Source organism: Punica granatum, chromosome 2 (genome assembly GCF_007655135.1).
Source record: "Punica granatum isolate Tunisia-2019 chromosome 2, ASM765513v2, whole genome shotgun sequence".
Lineage (NCBI taxonomy): Eukaryota > Viridiplantae > Streptophyta > Magnoliopsida > Myrtales > Lythraceae > Punica > Punica granatum.
In genome coordinates, this window is record NC_045128.1 from 32311119 (window position 1) to 32328179 (window position 17061).

General features: G+C 39.3%; 3 protein-coding genes across 4 annotated transcripts; 2 read left to right on the top strand and 1 right to left on the bottom strand.

Annotated features, from left to right (window-relative positions):
* Nucleotides 1-2479: 2479 nt before the first annotated feature.
* Nucleotides 2480-3558, top strand: LOC116193875 (protein DA1-related 2-like). The gene is made up of 5 exons (XM_031522619.1): nucleotides 2480-2554; nucleotides 2732-2851; nucleotides 2973-3185; nucleotides 3264-3326; nucleotides 3439-3558. The coding sequence occupies exons 1-5, from the start codon at nucleotides 2480-2482 to the stop codon at nucleotides 3556-3558; spliced, it is 591 nt and encodes a 196-aa protein (XP_031378479.1).
* Nucleotides 3559-5891: 2333 nt separating this feature from the next.
* LOC116193876 lies at nucleotides 5892-6854 on the bottom strand. The gene has a single exon (XM_031522620.1). It carries the CDS (start codon nucleotides 6852-6854, stop codon nucleotides 5892-5894), a length of 963 nt encoding a protein of 320 aa, XP_031378480.1.
* A 4899-nt stretch (nucleotides 6855-11753) lies between these two features.
* Nucleotides 11754-16509, top strand: LOC116195811 (protein DA1-related 2). 2 transcript variants are annotated; one of them, XM_031525175.1, is made up of 12 exons: nucleotides 11754-12163; nucleotides 12988-13136; nucleotides 13493-13580; nucleotides 13694-13907; nucleotides 14022-14142; nucleotides 14258-14341; nucleotides 14519-14638; nucleotides 14760-14972; nucleotides 15051-15113; nucleotides 15226-15341; nucleotides 15772-15830; nucleotides 15921-16509. In XM_031525175.1, the coding sequence occupies exons 1-12, from the start codon at nucleotides 12103-12105 to the stop codon at nucleotides 16244-16246; spliced, it is 1614 nt and encodes a 537-aa protein (XP_031381035.1). In that variant the 5' UTR covers nucleotides 11754-12102; the 3' UTR covers nucleotides 16247-16509. The 2 variants fall into 2 exon arrangements, with proteins under 2 accessions (XP_031381035.1, XP_031381036.1); XM_031525176.1 differs by having other exon boundaries at nucleotides 13006-13136.
* Nucleotides 16510-17061: the final 552 nt, after the last annotated feature.

Here is a 17061-nt window from a genome sequence, read left to right on the forward strand (position 1 = left end):
TAACTTAATCAAAAATTAGATTTTTCGAACTCGACAAGTTGATTTTGGACTTTAACGAGAAATAAACTTATTTTCTTGATAGTTTATATTTTATTAGTTTAATTTACAGTCAAATAAGAAAGCTTTCGACATTATCTCTCACGCTTGTTGATCAAAGAGGTGATGGGATTCATGTAAAATTGCATGCTTTGAGTTAGGTTAGAAGCTGTTGTCACACAACGGAAAGACATAAACAAATATATACCTTTGTAAGAGATTATATGTTACAATTTATTAGCTCGATTTTTTGAACTGAAAATAGGCTAAAATCTACCTCGGTGATATTTTACAAGCTTAAGTTTTAAAAAAACCGGTATTTCGGAAAAAAAAAATCGATTGCATGGTATTTAATTCAGGCAAGCAACAAAGACAAAGGGACACTGTGCTGAGTAAGAAAATTTGTTTGATCGCTAGTTTTTATTTTGATTGGCGCCAAAAAAAAGAAAGGAAAAAAAGAAATAAGGCAGAAAAACGGTAGCTAACAGAAGATTGTCTTGCAGCTCAGAACGAAGCTTTGTGGTCCTGGTTCGGTTACAGCTGGTTCGGGTTCGTGGAATTTCAGAAGGACGAATTGATCAACAACATCTTGGCCGTTGGCACGAGTAAGTTCTTCGAATTAGAAGGCAGATCCGTGGAGGTGATCATAGGGCTTTACCCAAAGAAATCATCGGCAGCAGACCGAGCAACCGTGCTAATAGCGGTGCCAGCAAACCGACCTTTAGGAACGGACCCATTCCACACCATTACTGTTATAATTAGAATGTGCTAATAGTTCAAGCTCTATTAAGCAAGAGGTTGCATGTTATCTCTTCGGAGACATCCGATCTTGGCCCGAAAACGAAGCTTTGTGGGCCTGGGCCATAAAATATGGGCCGGTCCCCCTTTTTCTTCTTCGTCTCTTTATATTGGCCACGGTTGAAGGAAGGGCCCACCCTGGCACATCCGTAATTTAGGGGAACATCGTGGGTAATATGCAGGAACCTTTCCATCTAATTAAACTAGAAAAAGAAATAAAATTAGGCGGCAAAAATTCCTTTTTCGGGTTTCAGACTTAAAGGAAAGGAAAGAGAGAGAGAGAGAGAGAGAGAGAAGAGAATTTCCCAAATCAAAGCATAGCAGCCATTGCAAAAGCAAATGCAGAACGCGAGAGAGAATGAGATGGCCAAAAAGATATTCGCCATAGCCTTACAGCTCCTATTCCACGCATTTCCACATCACAATTTCCTCTCCGTATAAGATATTCTGATCTCCTTGATCCCCCGAGAGGACCGAGAAAGCCTCTCAGACCACCATTTCTTACACTATCGATTGCATTCGACTTGATTCTGAACTGAACCATGTTGTATGTAAACATGCTTCAAAGTCGAGTCTTGACGATCAGAAACGAACCTAGAATTTTATTAAGGAGAGTAACATGTGAACATGTTTCTATGGCTCATACGGGGTGATGAACTCCATGTTGGGAAAAATCCATGGGCTTACTTGAGACTCGGGCCCATCCGCAACCCAAAAGCTTAAGCCAATGGGTTGCTAGACCATTATCTCTTATAAACCTATGGATTTCCTCTCAATTTTTTTCATGTGGGATTACTTCCATCACCCGCCCTCATCATTCTCCATATAGGAGAGAAACCGGCCCAACAATTCCCCCCCATTCTCGACTATATGGAGGACTTCGAGCCGGCCTTTTTACTTCCGGACTCGGATACCAATTGTTAGGTCACGGCCCAACAATTCCCCCCCATTCTGGACTATATGGAGGACTTCGAGCCGGGCTTTTTACTTCCGAACTCGGATACCAATTGTTAGGCCATTCACTAGCCACGAGTTCCACACTCGGGCCTTGGCGCGGTGTGGGTTTCCACGCATAGCGTGTGCACTTCTCCAGGATCGTTACCTTGGGCTTTGATACCACTGTTGGGAAAAATCCATGGGCTTACTTGAGACTCGGGCCCATCCGCAACCCAAAAGCTTAAGCCAATGGGTTGCTAGACCATTATCTCTTATAAACCTATGGATTTCCTCTCAATTTTTTTCATGTGGGATTACTTCCATCACCCGCCCTCATCATTCTCCATATAGGAGAGAAACCGGCCCAACACTCCACCACATGATTATCTGAGAGAATGCAATTATCACGTGCTATTTCTACCCAGGCTTACGAGTAGTGAACATACATTCCTTACATTCTCGTGATATGGTGCTTTCCTTTTTCTTTTACCGGACTGCAAATCGTCGTACCAAAAAATACTTCCAAGATTCCTATGAGTCGCCATCATTCTTAAATTTGAAGCCAATGAGGGGTTTTTCCTGTCTTGAGAATCAAATTATCATCCTAACCCCCTCCAATCCCGCACACTAAGTCGATTATTTTGTTAATAAATCATCATTTCATGTCCAATTTCTTATCCTATCTTGTCGTCCACCAAAGTATAAGCCTATGACGACGATTTCTCAAATCCTATCTTGTTTCAAGGAGTTCACGCACCCAAAATGTGAAGTTTGCCATCAATTTGTAAGAATATATTCTTTTGTTGCCTACTCAAGTATATTCAACTTATCCCGCCTTCAGGGTGTAAACAAGAGTTTCATCTATTGCCCGCTACTACTTTAATATATACTGCCACTCACGTATATATTGACCATTCATTCACTTGGGTTTCAACAATCTTCGAATCTTTTGATTCTGCAGATCCCAAATAATGGAGCCGGTCTGATTGAGTATAGATGCCACCCCTTTTGGTCTCAAAAGTATTGTCCATTACACGAGCATGATAACACGGCTCGTTGTTGCAGTTGTGAGCGTCTAGAGGTATGCTGTGATAAGAAATCATTGTGAAATTTTCAGATCATAAAGTTTCATCTAGGCAATCAAATACGTGTGCATTTCTACTGAAACTCATGAAGTTTCTTTCCTTTTTATCTACTTAAAGTCATGGAATGTAAGATACATCTCTCTTGGAGATGGACGGAGTCTATGCTTGGAGTGTATGGAATCCTCTATAATGGACACGGGTGATTGTCAACCTCTCTACCATGCAATCAGAGACTACTATGAGGGAATGAATATGAAGCTGGATCAGCAAATTCCCATGCTTCTTGTTGAAAGACAAGCGCCTAATGAAGCTATTGTTGGGGAAAAAAACGTAAGAAGCAGAATTCTTTTATGGTATTTACTCCCGGTGCTTGGCAATTCTCTGATTTAACCATATTCTTTTTTGCAGGGCAACTATCACATGCCTGACACCAGAGGTTTATGTCTTTCTGAGGAGCAGACTGTCACCAGTGTATGGGTTTGGACAATCATTTAATCTGTTCATCAAATTTTGAGGAGGTTTATGAGTAACATTTTCTCATTGTGTTTATCTTGCTCGTATTATTTCTTATGTATCAATCTAGATCCTTAAACGGCCAAGGCTTGGAGGCCACAAGGTTGTTGGAATGAGAACACATCCCCGCAAGTTGACCCGGAAATGTGAAGTCGCAGCCATTCTGGTTCTCTATGGTCTTCCAAGGTAATGTGAATTCCTCGGGGCGCTTTTCGTGCAGTATCATATAATGTTCCAGAAGGAATCCATGTTGTCAATCTAACTTACCAGGCTATGGCCAATTTTTTGCTGGTGCAAATTGGCATATACCAATATGCAGGAGATTGAGAGATTCTATTGTCCTTGAATTAGAAACTGTAGAAAACCTGTCAATGCTTTTATCTTGGCAAATTGTTGCATGATTTATATAAAACCCTTAATAAATAATTAATTGTTTATATTACTCTCTAGGTCCAAGGTAATTGATTTTAATTGTTAGTTTATATTCGGTCAAAACTGTAAAAGTTATGGTATTAATAAATACGCGACGACCCGGCATCATCATATCATAATTTACGTCACCATTTCATTTGGTTTTTTTGTACTTTTTGTTAAACCGCATCTTGATTGATCGATGATATAACCAAACTACGAAGAATTTGTCAGAAAGATACATACTACATTTAGTCAAGTATGCAAATTTAATCTATTCGATCACCATCACTATATAACCATGCCTACATATGTTATTTTTCGGTAAACTCTAGGTACATATTAATTTAAATATGTATAAATAAATGATCTCCAGGTCTAGGGTTCTTTTGAGTCCATAAAATACAATCACACAGGCTAGCTAAACAACTTATATATATCAAAGAATTGCGCGGTAACCTTTTGGAAAATTTTATATGATTGAAAAGTAATAATCAATATGTATAGCATATGAACAAATATAGATAAAAAGTATTTTAATTTTATGAAAATAGAAATATATATGTATAGAAAGGTCTGAAACTTGTGCTGTTACGTTTATGTGATGGACATTGTAATTAGAATGTTCAAAGCTGATACTATTTATGTTATAATTCATGTTATAGCACTCCGAAACAATTCAATGCTGGGAAAACTCTTAAGTTTATGTTCATGTATCTCAAGAAACATGCAATTTGTTTGTTTTCAGGTTATACTACTATATTACGGTACAACGAAACAATTTAATACTGAAAAAAGCTCATTTACTTTATTCATTATATCTCACTTCAAATGCAATTTAATATTTTGTTTACATGTTAATTTTCCATTTAAATTGCTTTCGTTTTTGGGGTAAAATATAAAGTGCGTATATACGAGCATGTCATAGTATCATGTTTCTCTTAAGCATATCGATTTAAATCTTAAAATATTTATGGCGTATTTGTACAATGATTTTTAATTTACATCTAAATTTTTCCGGTGGTTTTTGTTAATATATTAATAAAATAAAAAAAATATTTTTTGCTAGGTAAAATAAAAAAAGATTATTGTAAACATTAAATAGGCTATATATCTTTGTGATATACAATCCGCCTATAGAAAATGTCATTTATAAGGTAATTTATGAGCTAATATATAATTTATCCTCATTAAGATATATATAATTAGTAACATTTAATTATCCCCACTTTGAAGAAGAATTTGTCAACTTTTTTTTTTGGGTGTGGACCATTCTAATCTAGTCTTGCTCACAATATGTGTGTATATATATATATATCCACAGTATATTTATGTACTTATTGATTTTTTGCTGAAATGTAATGATATATTAATACTACATAAATGATCTCTAGAAGGTTTTAGTTTTACAACTACTCACAATGCAATCAAATTATATATAGCCAGCTAGCTAGCTATATTTAAGAAGAATTAGCTTGCATAATAATTTTAAATGGTAGGAGAATGTCTAAAATCACCATGGCCAAGGGAAACATGAAAATGAAGCCTTTTCGACCTTGTTCGATTATCAATATTCATCTAATCTAGCCTGCGTGGATGTTGAATCGGCGAACATGATCGAAAAGTTTTCTTGGCCCGCAGCTAGTACTTTCATGCCATAGGAATGATGATAACTATTCTATATATCTCCTTTTACAAAGAGATGGGCAAAAAAAAAAGTGCGCCAAAATTAATATCAAGAAAATTCTATGTGAAGATCTGGCGAAATTCCTGTAAATATTTGGGAAAAATTAAGAGAAGACAAGGAAAGATTTATGTAATCACTAACATGGCATGACATTCCCAAAAATGTTGAAACTCTCAGGATATCCATATAGACTACTAATAACGGAACACATAAAACCAATGAGGCCAAAGCCGACCAAATTTATGTCAGATAGCTAGACACAACCTGTGTGATTGTCTTGTCTCTTCAGATCCAAATCACGATCAATCATCTAGAAATGTTGTGCTGTATCCCGGTACCCGAATGATCTGACTGAACAACCACAAAACACTCTCCCCCTTATATGAGCATGAATGGGGATAGCCTTATGCCCATATATACCATTGCTAGAAGATGGCGCCGATGATCGCTGCGGTTGCTGTTTGAAGGGCAACAGTGCCTACAATGGAGCAAATCCTGCCCATAATACTCGACCCACTGTTGCTGCTTGACGAAGTCGAACATCCTGGCCATTGCTGCTGCTGCTGTCCCTGCTGATAATTATGATTATAATTCCCAGTTTGCCCTTGATAATAATAATAATTAAGGGCCGGCTGGTACATATTATAGTTATAGGCTGTATAGGGATTGTAGGCTGTATAGAGATTATAGGCTGCATAGGGATTATAGGCTGTATAGGGATTAGGGACCCCAGCGGGCACCACATAGGAGCACCCGTTCAGGTAATACGAGAACACCGGCGATGTCGCTGCTGCAGGTTGGCCCATGACTGCCCGCTGCCTCTGCTGAGGGCTCTGCCCGAATGCACACTCGAGGTGTGCCTCCACTCCGCATGGGGCACAGCGGTACCGCCAGCGGTCGAGGCACGGACAGCTGCACGCCAGGCAGCAGCCACCAGAGGAGGATGGCTGGAGGGTGAGGAGGTGGTGGGGGTGCAGCGCGTGGTGGACGCTCGTTGGGAGCTCCGTGCACAGCGGGTGTATGTTGAAGGTGCAGCCCTTGGCGGGCCCGCTGCTGCACGTGTAGTGGAGGCCGAGGACGTCGTCCCCGCAGAGAGCACAGGGCCCGCACGAGATGTGGCTCACGACGAGGGTGAGGGAGTGGATCGGGTGGAAGTCGCAGGAGAGGGAGGAGGGGCACGTGGCGCACTGCTCGTGGAGGTCGAAGAGGTGCTCGCCGGTGCAGAGGAAGCAGCGGTACCTCCGACTGTGACAGGGGCCATTGCAACCGTCACACTCAAAGTCGACGTCTATGTCGACGAGGTGGAGGGGATGGTCTGGGTGCATGAAATGGGACTCGATAGTAAGTGGACTCTTCGACTTAGTCAGAAGTGAAGTTCCCATATCCATCCCGATTTCCGGTTTATTTTGGGGAGAGAGGAGAGGACCTTAAGAATGAAGATAAGAGCAGCTGTGGTTGACGAAGAGAAGACTCTGTCAAAGTCTTCACTCTCTCAAGTTGGCTACGCGCATGGATCCGAGTCCGTAGACAGCATTCCGTGAGATACCCGGCGGGGTTCTACAAGCAGGGTCCAAATTTACTAAAACTAATTTTATCTATGTACTGTTCTCTATTATTATTAAGTTCGGAAGTTTTCTTTCTTATCATTATCATGCATCCACTAAATTAAGGTGATAATGATAACTAATAAAGTCCTGATTGAATGATAAGCGACTTCAATCTCGTAAATATAAGAGCGCAAGTTCGAGTCCCGAAAACCTCACTTGTTGAGAGAAAGAGAGTAACTTTTAATGTTCAATCTCCCGAAATAGCGAGAGTTATATCTTCCATAATTTTTAGTTCAAAGAGTGTGTAGCGCAGTAGCGTATGTCTAATAATCAATATGTTTCATGTCCGATATTTATATGAGACTTTTTTTTATTATATATTTAAAAATTCTATTTTAGTATATAGATTCATGGACCTTTTAACCAAAAAAAGGTTATAAAGATAATATTACTTAAATAACTAATCATTTTTATATTTTTGCCCCATCTTTCTGTTTCACTCACCCCCACGCTCTTCCCTCTTAACCCTTTTCCCCTCTGGTGCGTCAATTTCCATTGAATTCCATTTTTATATTTTAAGTTATAATTCAAACTAACTTAATCAAAAATTAGATTTTTCGAACTCGACAAGTTGACTCTGGACTTTAACGAGAAATGAAATTATTTTTCTTGATAGTTTATATTTTATTACTTTAGTTCAAAGTCAAATAATTAAATTTAATAACCTTGTACTTAGCATGGGCTAAGTTCTTTCAATTTCGCTCATGGGGCCCCCGATTGCAACCCCAAAGTTTCAATCTCAGTAACTGGGACATGGACCTTGGGTGCCTTCAAGGATGTCTTGACCTGAAAATTTAAAAGAAAAGGAATTGAATTCGATCAGAGGTACTTGGACACGCATGGATCCTAAAGATACACCTCAAGCGAGAGTTATCAATTCGATGGAGATTATCAAAAACTAGCAGTGAAAAAGTACTGATACTGAATTAAGTTCCAAATAAAAGCACACATGATCACATTCTCGTTCATTGAAGAATCAAGATAAAAATAACAGTCACATCCCAAAATAGTAACAAAATATGCATATATGTGATATATACATATATTTAAATTTGCTTCCACATACTATCTTTGTAAAAATAATTATTTAAAAATCTAATATTAAATTCATTTAATATGTGATGTACAAATTCTACTTTACTATATATATATATTATGGATGTTGGACCATATCATTGAATAAAAACTCAACAATCACAGTATATGATTGATGAAGGTGCTCAAGATATGGTCCCTTTGGTGCGCAAACTAATGATAAACGCGATTTTTCTTTTAGAGCATTTCCTTCTTTCGGTTTCCCATTGCTGATTAAGTAAATAAACTGAAGTCTCCCTGTAGAAAATCCCTCAGCATTTCATCCGTGAGGTGCAGTGCATTTGGCAGAGTCGGTGACTCTCAGGGTCCCGAACAGTGAGCTTTGGACTCCATGAATTCTCAATGATTAAACATAGCTTTGAACCGTGTCGAAGATGACAAACTATTTCTACTCTTTTTTATATAATGCAGGTCAGGCAAGAGAGGCTGCATGTGGGAGTAATCATCGCTTAGTTCCCGAAGCAGAAAATTTCAATAGGGCAATATCCTTGCCTTGGTTTCAACTTGGAATTAGAGAAACATATATGAAGAAAGCAACCATGGTAAGATTCCCGAACCGAAAACTTTCAACTGCTTATCTTCTCCTTTCAGGTAAGAAACATACATAATAGCAGCAATACAAGTTTATAATTATATACCGAAATCATCTATCAACAAAACCATCAATGAGGTATTAATATATAATTCACATTGGTGCTACGAACATAAACTTGTGCAGTGTGTACCTCTCTAATTATTGAATACTAATGGCATCAATAATTTACAATTCATGACACTGAGACACTTGGGCATATTGTGGCTCGTAAAGTTCAACTACTACATAAAACACAGACCCAGAGGTATGCTGAACCGAGGGTGGAGCAAGTTTGTTAGAGAGAACCTTCTACGAGGAGGAGATGCGTGCGGGGAAGGTCCTGCAGACAATGTAACCGCCACGAAAGCTTAGTCAGAACCACAGGGAAAGAGCTTCTCTGCTATAGTACCGTCTATCTGCAATCGCAAGGATTAACTCTCCAGTCAAGCCCTACATGAGAAAGGGACTTTAATTACCATTATGACTTTACATCGTCCCCAGGGCAGAAACCTAACACACATACTATGAACAAAGTGGATTTATCATTTTCTAAACCTTGAGCCGATCCATTTCTTGAGTTTAAGGAAAGTGCTAAAAATGTGTTTGGTTTTAGAGTTGAGTTTATTACCATTTTTTCAGTTTTTTCTGAAATTTTTATTAAAAAATTAATTCCAACCCACAAATGTCCACATGTGCACGGGCGACCCAAAAAATAATGTCACATTAGCTTTCCATCCACCCATTGGTGGAAATTAATGGTATGCTGTGAGGTAAAAAATTTTCAAAATATCGTACTATGCGGTGAAATTATTGCGATATTTGTTATGCAGTGAAAAAGACAGAATACGTGTTGTACAATAAAATTTATCATTTTATTCATATATATTTTTAATAAAATTATGTGTTTTCATCTATTAAATAAAAAACTATTTGTAGTCTAAAACCATTAAAAATGCCTCTCTTTTTTAGAGGATTTAAAATGACTTTGTTATACATATATAAAAATGACTTTATATATATATATATATATATATAATTATAGTAACTTTAGTTGTACAATTTCGTGTACAAACTAAGGTTACAAAAAATCTATTGATCATTTACGGTGAATTATAGTAATTCTCTTTCACTTTCCCCTTCGAAAAGAAAGCCTTCAACCTTATCCTCGCGCTGGTTGATTAAAGAGGTGATGGGATTCATGTATAATTGCATGGTTCAAATTATCTTAGAAGTTGTTGTCTCACAATGGAAAGACATAAACAAATATATATCTTTATAAGAGATTATATGTTACAATCTATCAGCTCGGTTTTTCGGACCGAAAATGGGCTTAAATGTAGCTTAGTGATGTTTTACAAGCTTAAGTTAAAAAAGAAAAAAACCTCCTTATTTCCAAAATAAAAAAAAAAAGATCAATTGCGTGGTATTTAATTCAGCCAAGCAACGAAAACAAAGGGACATTGTGCCGAGTAAGAAATTTTGTTTGATTGCTAGTTTTTATTTGGATTGGCGCAAAAAAAAAAGGAAAAAAAAAAAAGAAATACGGCAGAGAAAACGGGAGCTAACAGAAGATTGACTCGCAGCCCAGAACGAAGCTTCGTGGTCCTTGCTGGTTTGGGTTCGTGGAATTTCAGAAGGACAAATTGATCAACATCATCTTGGACGTTGACATGAGTAAGTTCTTCGAATTAGAAGACAGATCCGTGGAGGTGATCATACGGTCTTACCCAAAGAAATCATCGGCTGCAGATCGAGTAACCGTGCTAATAGCGGTGCCAGCAAACCGACCTTTAGGAACGGACCCATTCCACACCATTACTGTTTGATATTATAATTAGAATGTGTTAATAGTTCAATTTCTATCAAGCAAGAGGTTGCATCTCGTCTCTTCGGAGACATCCGATCTTGGCCCAAAAAAAATCTTTGTGGGTCTGGGCCTTAAAATATGGGCCGGTCTACTTTTCTTCTTGGTTTCCTTACATTCATATATTGGCGGCCTTGGAGGAAGGGCCCACCCTGGCACATCCGTAATTTAGGGGAACATCGTGGGCAATATGCAGGAACCTTTCCATCTAATTAAACTAGAAAAAATAAAAGCATAGCAGCCATTGCAAAAGCAAATGCAGAACGCGAGAGGGAATGAAATGGCCAAAAAGATATTCGCCATAGCCTTACAGCTCCTATTCCACGCATTTCCACGTCACAATTTCCTCTCCGTATAAGATATTCTGATCTCCTTGGTCCCCGAAAAGGCCTCTCACACCACCATTTCTTACACGATCGATTATATTGGACTTGATTCTGAACTGAACCATGTTGTATGTAAACGTGCTTTGAAGTCGAGTCTTGACAATCAGAAACCAACCTAGAATAAGGAGAGTAACATGTGAACATGTTTCTAGAGCTCATACGGGGTGATGTACTCCGCGGCATGATTATCTGAGAGCACGCAATTACCACGTGCTATTGCCACCCAGGCTCACGAGTAGTGAATATACATTCATTACGTTTTTTTTTAACGGACTACAAATCGTCGTACCAAAAAAATTTCAAGATTTCTATGAGTCGCCATCATTCTTTAATTCGAAGTCAATGAGGGCTTTTTCCTGTCTCGACAATCAAATTATCATCCTAATCCCCTCCAATCCCGCACACCAAGTCGATTATTTTGTTAATAAATCATCACGTCATGTCCAATTTCTTATCCTATCTTGTCGTCCACCAAAGTATAGTATAAGCCTATGACGACGATTTCTCAAATCCTATCTGGCCTTAGATTCGACTACCGAACAGGCCACTAGGGCAACATGCTAAAAGCATACAACTCAGAAATATCTATTTGCTCGTGCCGATTAATGCTACATAAAAATATGACACGACGCACGACAAGGTAAGACGACAGGAATAGGAACCGCTGGCACGGGAGATTATTTCCCGCCGTTGCTTTGGACATCACCGCTAGATTCCAGCCTACATGCTTTGCCCCCATAAAAGGTCCGTCTTTTCAAATATTGGAGATTCCCTCTCTCTTCTCTTCTCTCTCTCTCTCTCTCTCTCTCGCTCTCTCTCTCTACTTTCTCTCTCTTCTGAAACTGAAACCGAAACTGAGATCGAAAGACTTCCCTTTGTTCAAGCGAAGAATCTGAACTCAAAAGTGGAGAAGAGAACCCCAACGCCATCATCTCTCCTACGAAGATTCCTCTCTCTCTGTCTCCCTCTTTTAACGATGCTCAATTCTCAGCTCTTCTTTCCCTCCGATCCATTGCCCTCCCTCCCTTTCTCTTCTGTCCTTTCTCCTTTCCCACCTCCCCTTTTCGCGCCGGTCATCGGCTTCTATAGAGTGGTTTTGCTGTTCAGCTCATGGCTCCTCCTCCTCCTCCGCCGCCGACCATCAATCATCTGGCGCAGCCCTGTATCTATGGTGAGACCAGCTTTCTTCTCATGGAGACGACACGATGACTCACGGATTCATATCTCTTACTGTCTTGTTTGTTGTATGGGGCATGTTCGATGGAATGCTCCACTCATTTATTTGCTTCATAATCTTATGCTTGACCGAGATTTTGATGGGATGTTAGAAAAATATCATATTTATTAAGCTATGTACATAGTGAGGTTCAAAAATTTGTTCAGTTGTTGATGGTTTCATCCGTTCGATCTCTACTATCAGCAAATGTTTATGTTTAAATTGGATTGAGGTTAACAAGTTTAATACCTTTCCCATTGAATTTTGAAATTCGATTAGCTTATCTATTAAAAGAAAAGAATAAATTTGATTAGGCTTCCCTTGAGTTGTCTTTAAGCTAATCATTCACATCTCCTTCTATCAGAGGAACAAACAAAAGAGTATGCGAACAGAAGTTTTCTCAGGGGTTTTATAAGACATATAGCCCAGCCATTTTTTATCGTATTTTCCTGATGACTTAATTAAACATAAGTAATGTGTTGTTGTGTTTGTGCACATGCGTCACATAGCATTTTGTTTAACAATAACAATAAACTTGCCCGTTAATTCGGTTTTGGCCATGTGGATTGGTATATGCCATCAAAGTTTTTATCTACTGGTTATTTTGCTTTTATTATACATTGATGTCCAAAGGCACTAGTTGGGAGGTATTGAAAGTTGTAATTGATCAAATGGTACAATGTTGGAAAGTGATCTATGAGAGGCTTATCTGGTCATTTCTTATGGTAATGGAGTGATTTAATCTGTATGGTGTTGTTCCTGTTCTAATATGTATGCAGGGAATTTCGTTTCTTCAGAGAGAAAATCCCGTTTTATGAAGTGGCTGAGTAAACTCTTTAAGGGTGGATCCAGTCGAGGGGGGGGAGCACGCTATCCTCAATTTCTTGGTGATGAGAACACGGTCTGGTGTGCTCCTTCTAGAGCAGTGGTAAACTATTCTGGGTGTCTTCTAATAGTTTTGCCACTATAACTGTTTAATAGGAAAGAAATGGAACTTCGTTGCCACTCAGTTATGACTAACAAATTCCATAAAAGTCCTAATTCACTGGTTGATTGCATTTTTGGGAACATGTTGTTGGGCTCACAAATGCTTAGCATGCACATTCAAAGATTTTTCCATGCCTTATCTATCCTCTCTGGACATGCTATGCTCACGTGAAAGAACAAAAATGAGAATAAATTTGGAAACTGCTGACAATAATACCTGAAATATTAAAGTTTGAAATTATGGTGGGTTATTAGCAAACAAAAGGAGAGGTGCACTAACTGCATTGATGTCATTAGGATGATTGTCCTAGGACTGACAAGGAAAAGGAGGAACTCGATCATGCAATTGCTCTTTCTTTGGCTGAAGATTTAAGGAGACAAAATGGTAGGTCCTTCGTGGCACTGACAGGATCAGATATCATATTTGCAACTGAGCACTCTCTTTTCCTAGTGAGCCAAGATTTGCTTCAGTATCACATAATGTTTAATTGTTCTCAGGATTCCGACGGCGAGCAGACAATGATGAAGATGCAGCTAAGGCACTACAGGATAACGTAAATTTACCTTCATGTCCTCCATATGCCCCTGCCAGTCATGATAGTTCAAATTTACCATCATATCCTCCATATGCCCCTGCCAGTCATGATAGTTCAAATTTACCTTCGTATCCACCATATGTTCCTGCCCAGCATTATCCCAGAGTGGGATACAGGTAACTTTCAATCATATTAGATGGTTAACTTGGCCCCACTCAGATAATTTTTTGGGCTTCCAAGTCTCTGAGTTTTCAAGGTTGGAATATTAAATTTGATCTATTTTGTATAAGATTATGTGGAGGGTGCCACCGAGATATCGGCTACGGCAACTATTTGGGGTGCTTGGGAACTTTCTTTCATCCTGAGTGCTTCTGCTGTCGTGCTTGTGGATACCCGATAACTGAACATGAGGTAATTGGTTTCTAACGGCTGTTTCCCCCAAGTCTATTTCATCCTAAAACAGACATAAATAAATTTCGCCGGTTGTACTTCAAATTTCTTACTAGTCTTTTGCCTGTTGGTTAAGTTTTCGTTGTCAGGAAGGGATCCATACCACAAGACTTGTTTCAAGGAGTTCACGCACCCAAAATGTGAAGTTTGCCATCAATTTGTAAGAATATATTCTTTCTTTGCCTACTCAAGTATATTCAACTTATCCCGCCTTCAGGGTGTAAACAAGAGTTTCATCTATTGCCCGCTACTACTTTAATATATACTGCCACTCACGTATATATTGACCATTCATTCACTTGGGTTTCAACAATCTTCGAATCTTTTGATTCTGCAGATCCCAACTAATGGAGCCGGTCTGATTGAGTACAGATGCCACCCCTTTTGGTCTCAAAAGTATTGTCCATCACACGAGCATGATAACACGGCTCGTTGTTGCAGTTGTGAGCGTCTAGAGGTATGCTGTGATAAGAAATCATTGTGAAATATTCAGATCATAAAGTTTCATCTAGGCAATCAAATACGTGTGCATATCTACTGAAACTCATGTAGTTTCTTTCCTTTTTATCTACTTAAAGTCGTGGAAAGTAAGATACATCTCTCTTGGAGATGGACGGAGTCTATGCTTGGAGTGTATGGAATCCTCTATAATGGACACGGGTGATTGTCAACCTCTCTACCATGCAATCAGAGACTACTACGAGGGAATGAATATGAAGCTGGATCAGCAAATTCCCATGCTTCTTGTTGAACGACAAGCGCTTAATGAAGCTATTGTTGGGGAAAAAAACGTAAGAAGCAGAATTCTTTTATGGTATTTACTGCCGGTGCTTGGCAATTCTCTGATTTAACCATATTCTTTTTTGCAGGGCAACCATCACATGCCTGAGACCAGAGGTTTATGTCTTTCTGAGGAGCAGACTGTCACCAGTGTACGGCTTTGGATAATCATTTAATCTGTTCATCAAATTTTGAGGAGGTTTATGAGTAACATTTTCTCATTGTGTTTATCTTGCTCGTGTTATTGCTTATGCATCAATCTAGATCCTTAAACGGCCACGGCTTGGAGGCCACAAGCTTGTTGGAATGAGAACACATCCCCACAAGTTGACCCGGAGATGTGAAGTCACAGCCATTCTGGTTCTCTATGGTCTTCCAAGGTAATGTGAATTCCTTGGGGTGCTTTTCATGCAGTATCATATAATGTTGCAGAAGGAATCCATGTCAATTTAACTTACCAGGCTATGGCCAATTTTTTGCCGGTGCAAATTGGCATTTACCAATATGCAGGAGATTGAGAGATTCTACTTGTCCTTGAATTGGAAACTGTAGAAAACTTGTCGATGCTTTTATCTTGGCAAATTGTTGCATGATTTATATACAGTTGCTGCTCTTCCCAAGTCACATGACAAAACTTGGGGGGATTATTATGATCCCACTTGAGTTAGCTTCTTTTGATTGAAAATGCCAAATAATTTATGATTTTGATCTTAATGCTCTCAATACTTTTCCCTTTCCCTTTTCTTGTTAATTTGCATGCATCATTTCCTGCCATATTCCTCACGATATCTCTAACTTTCCTTTGAGCAGATTGCTCACAGGCGCTATTCTTGCCCATGAGCTAATGCACGGATGGTTACGTCTAAAAGGTAAAAAAATGCTGCTCACAAAAATCATTTCCTTTGTTCACTTCCCCACAGGGTTCTCCTTCCATCGAGTTTCACAATCCTCGGTTACAGGGTACCGGAATCTAAGTCCCGAAGTTGAAGAAGGAATCTGTCAGGTGCTCTCGTACCTGTGGCTTGAGTCTGAAGTGGTGCCAGGGCACAGGAGCACCCCTTCTACTTCCACAGCCTCATCTTCTTCATCGTATACATCATCTTCGAAGAAGGGTGGGAAGTCTGATGTGGAGAAGAAGCTCGGGGAGTTCTTCATGCATCAGATCGCTCACGATGCTTCACCTGCGTATGGGAAAGGCTTCCGGGATGCTAATGCCGCGGTAAACAAGTATGGTCTCAGATGCACCCTCGATCACATTCGCTTGACCGGGAACTTCCCCCTGTGAAGATGGGGAAGATTATACAAAGCGTAAACGGTAAGTCCCCTGGTGCCTCGTCAATCCTGTCCTTGACATATTGATTCATCATTGTGTTACCGTTGTGCTTACCTCGGGCTCCCGTAATTTTAATGGGGTTGTTGGAGTATACATTGTCTCATGAAACGATTCCTGTATTTGTGATAATAACGATTATTGTTATACCGAAATCATGCGCAACACTCGTTACCTGTCATCTTTGGATATATTAATGGCAAAATTTCTTCATAATTTGATCCCATTCTTTAATAAAAGAACATGAGATTAATTGTATGCTTGATATTGTATGAAGATGAGCTTACATGTAGAGTCCAATAAATAGGCAAAAGAGACCTGGTCCCCAATAGGCCCAGCTGTGCTTTGAATAACACGAAAATGTCCATTGTTAATATCAAGTCAAAGTGATCACCGGTAAGCGTCAAGCCTTACTATGTACTCGCTGCTAGAGCTGGTTAGTTCATGAATATCAAAATGTCGTTTGAAAATGTTGATTTTTAATATCAATCAAAGCGATTACCGATTAGAGTATACCCTTCAAAAATGGCCATAACTCGCAGCCACAAAGCTCGATCCTCTTGGCTGAGCATGGAGGCGGCTCGGATGGGCTCTCCCATGGGGCAGCCCTAGAGGCTAGAAACAGGCAAACAGTTGAGTGCAAACGGAGGTGGCAAATTACGCCAGCAGGTCGCTATGGTTTACGGCCTGGACATAGGTACTGTAGAAGACCAAGACCGAGGACTCTTGTGAGAGAGTAACCTCCACAGCATAGGAGGCTCATCGAACCA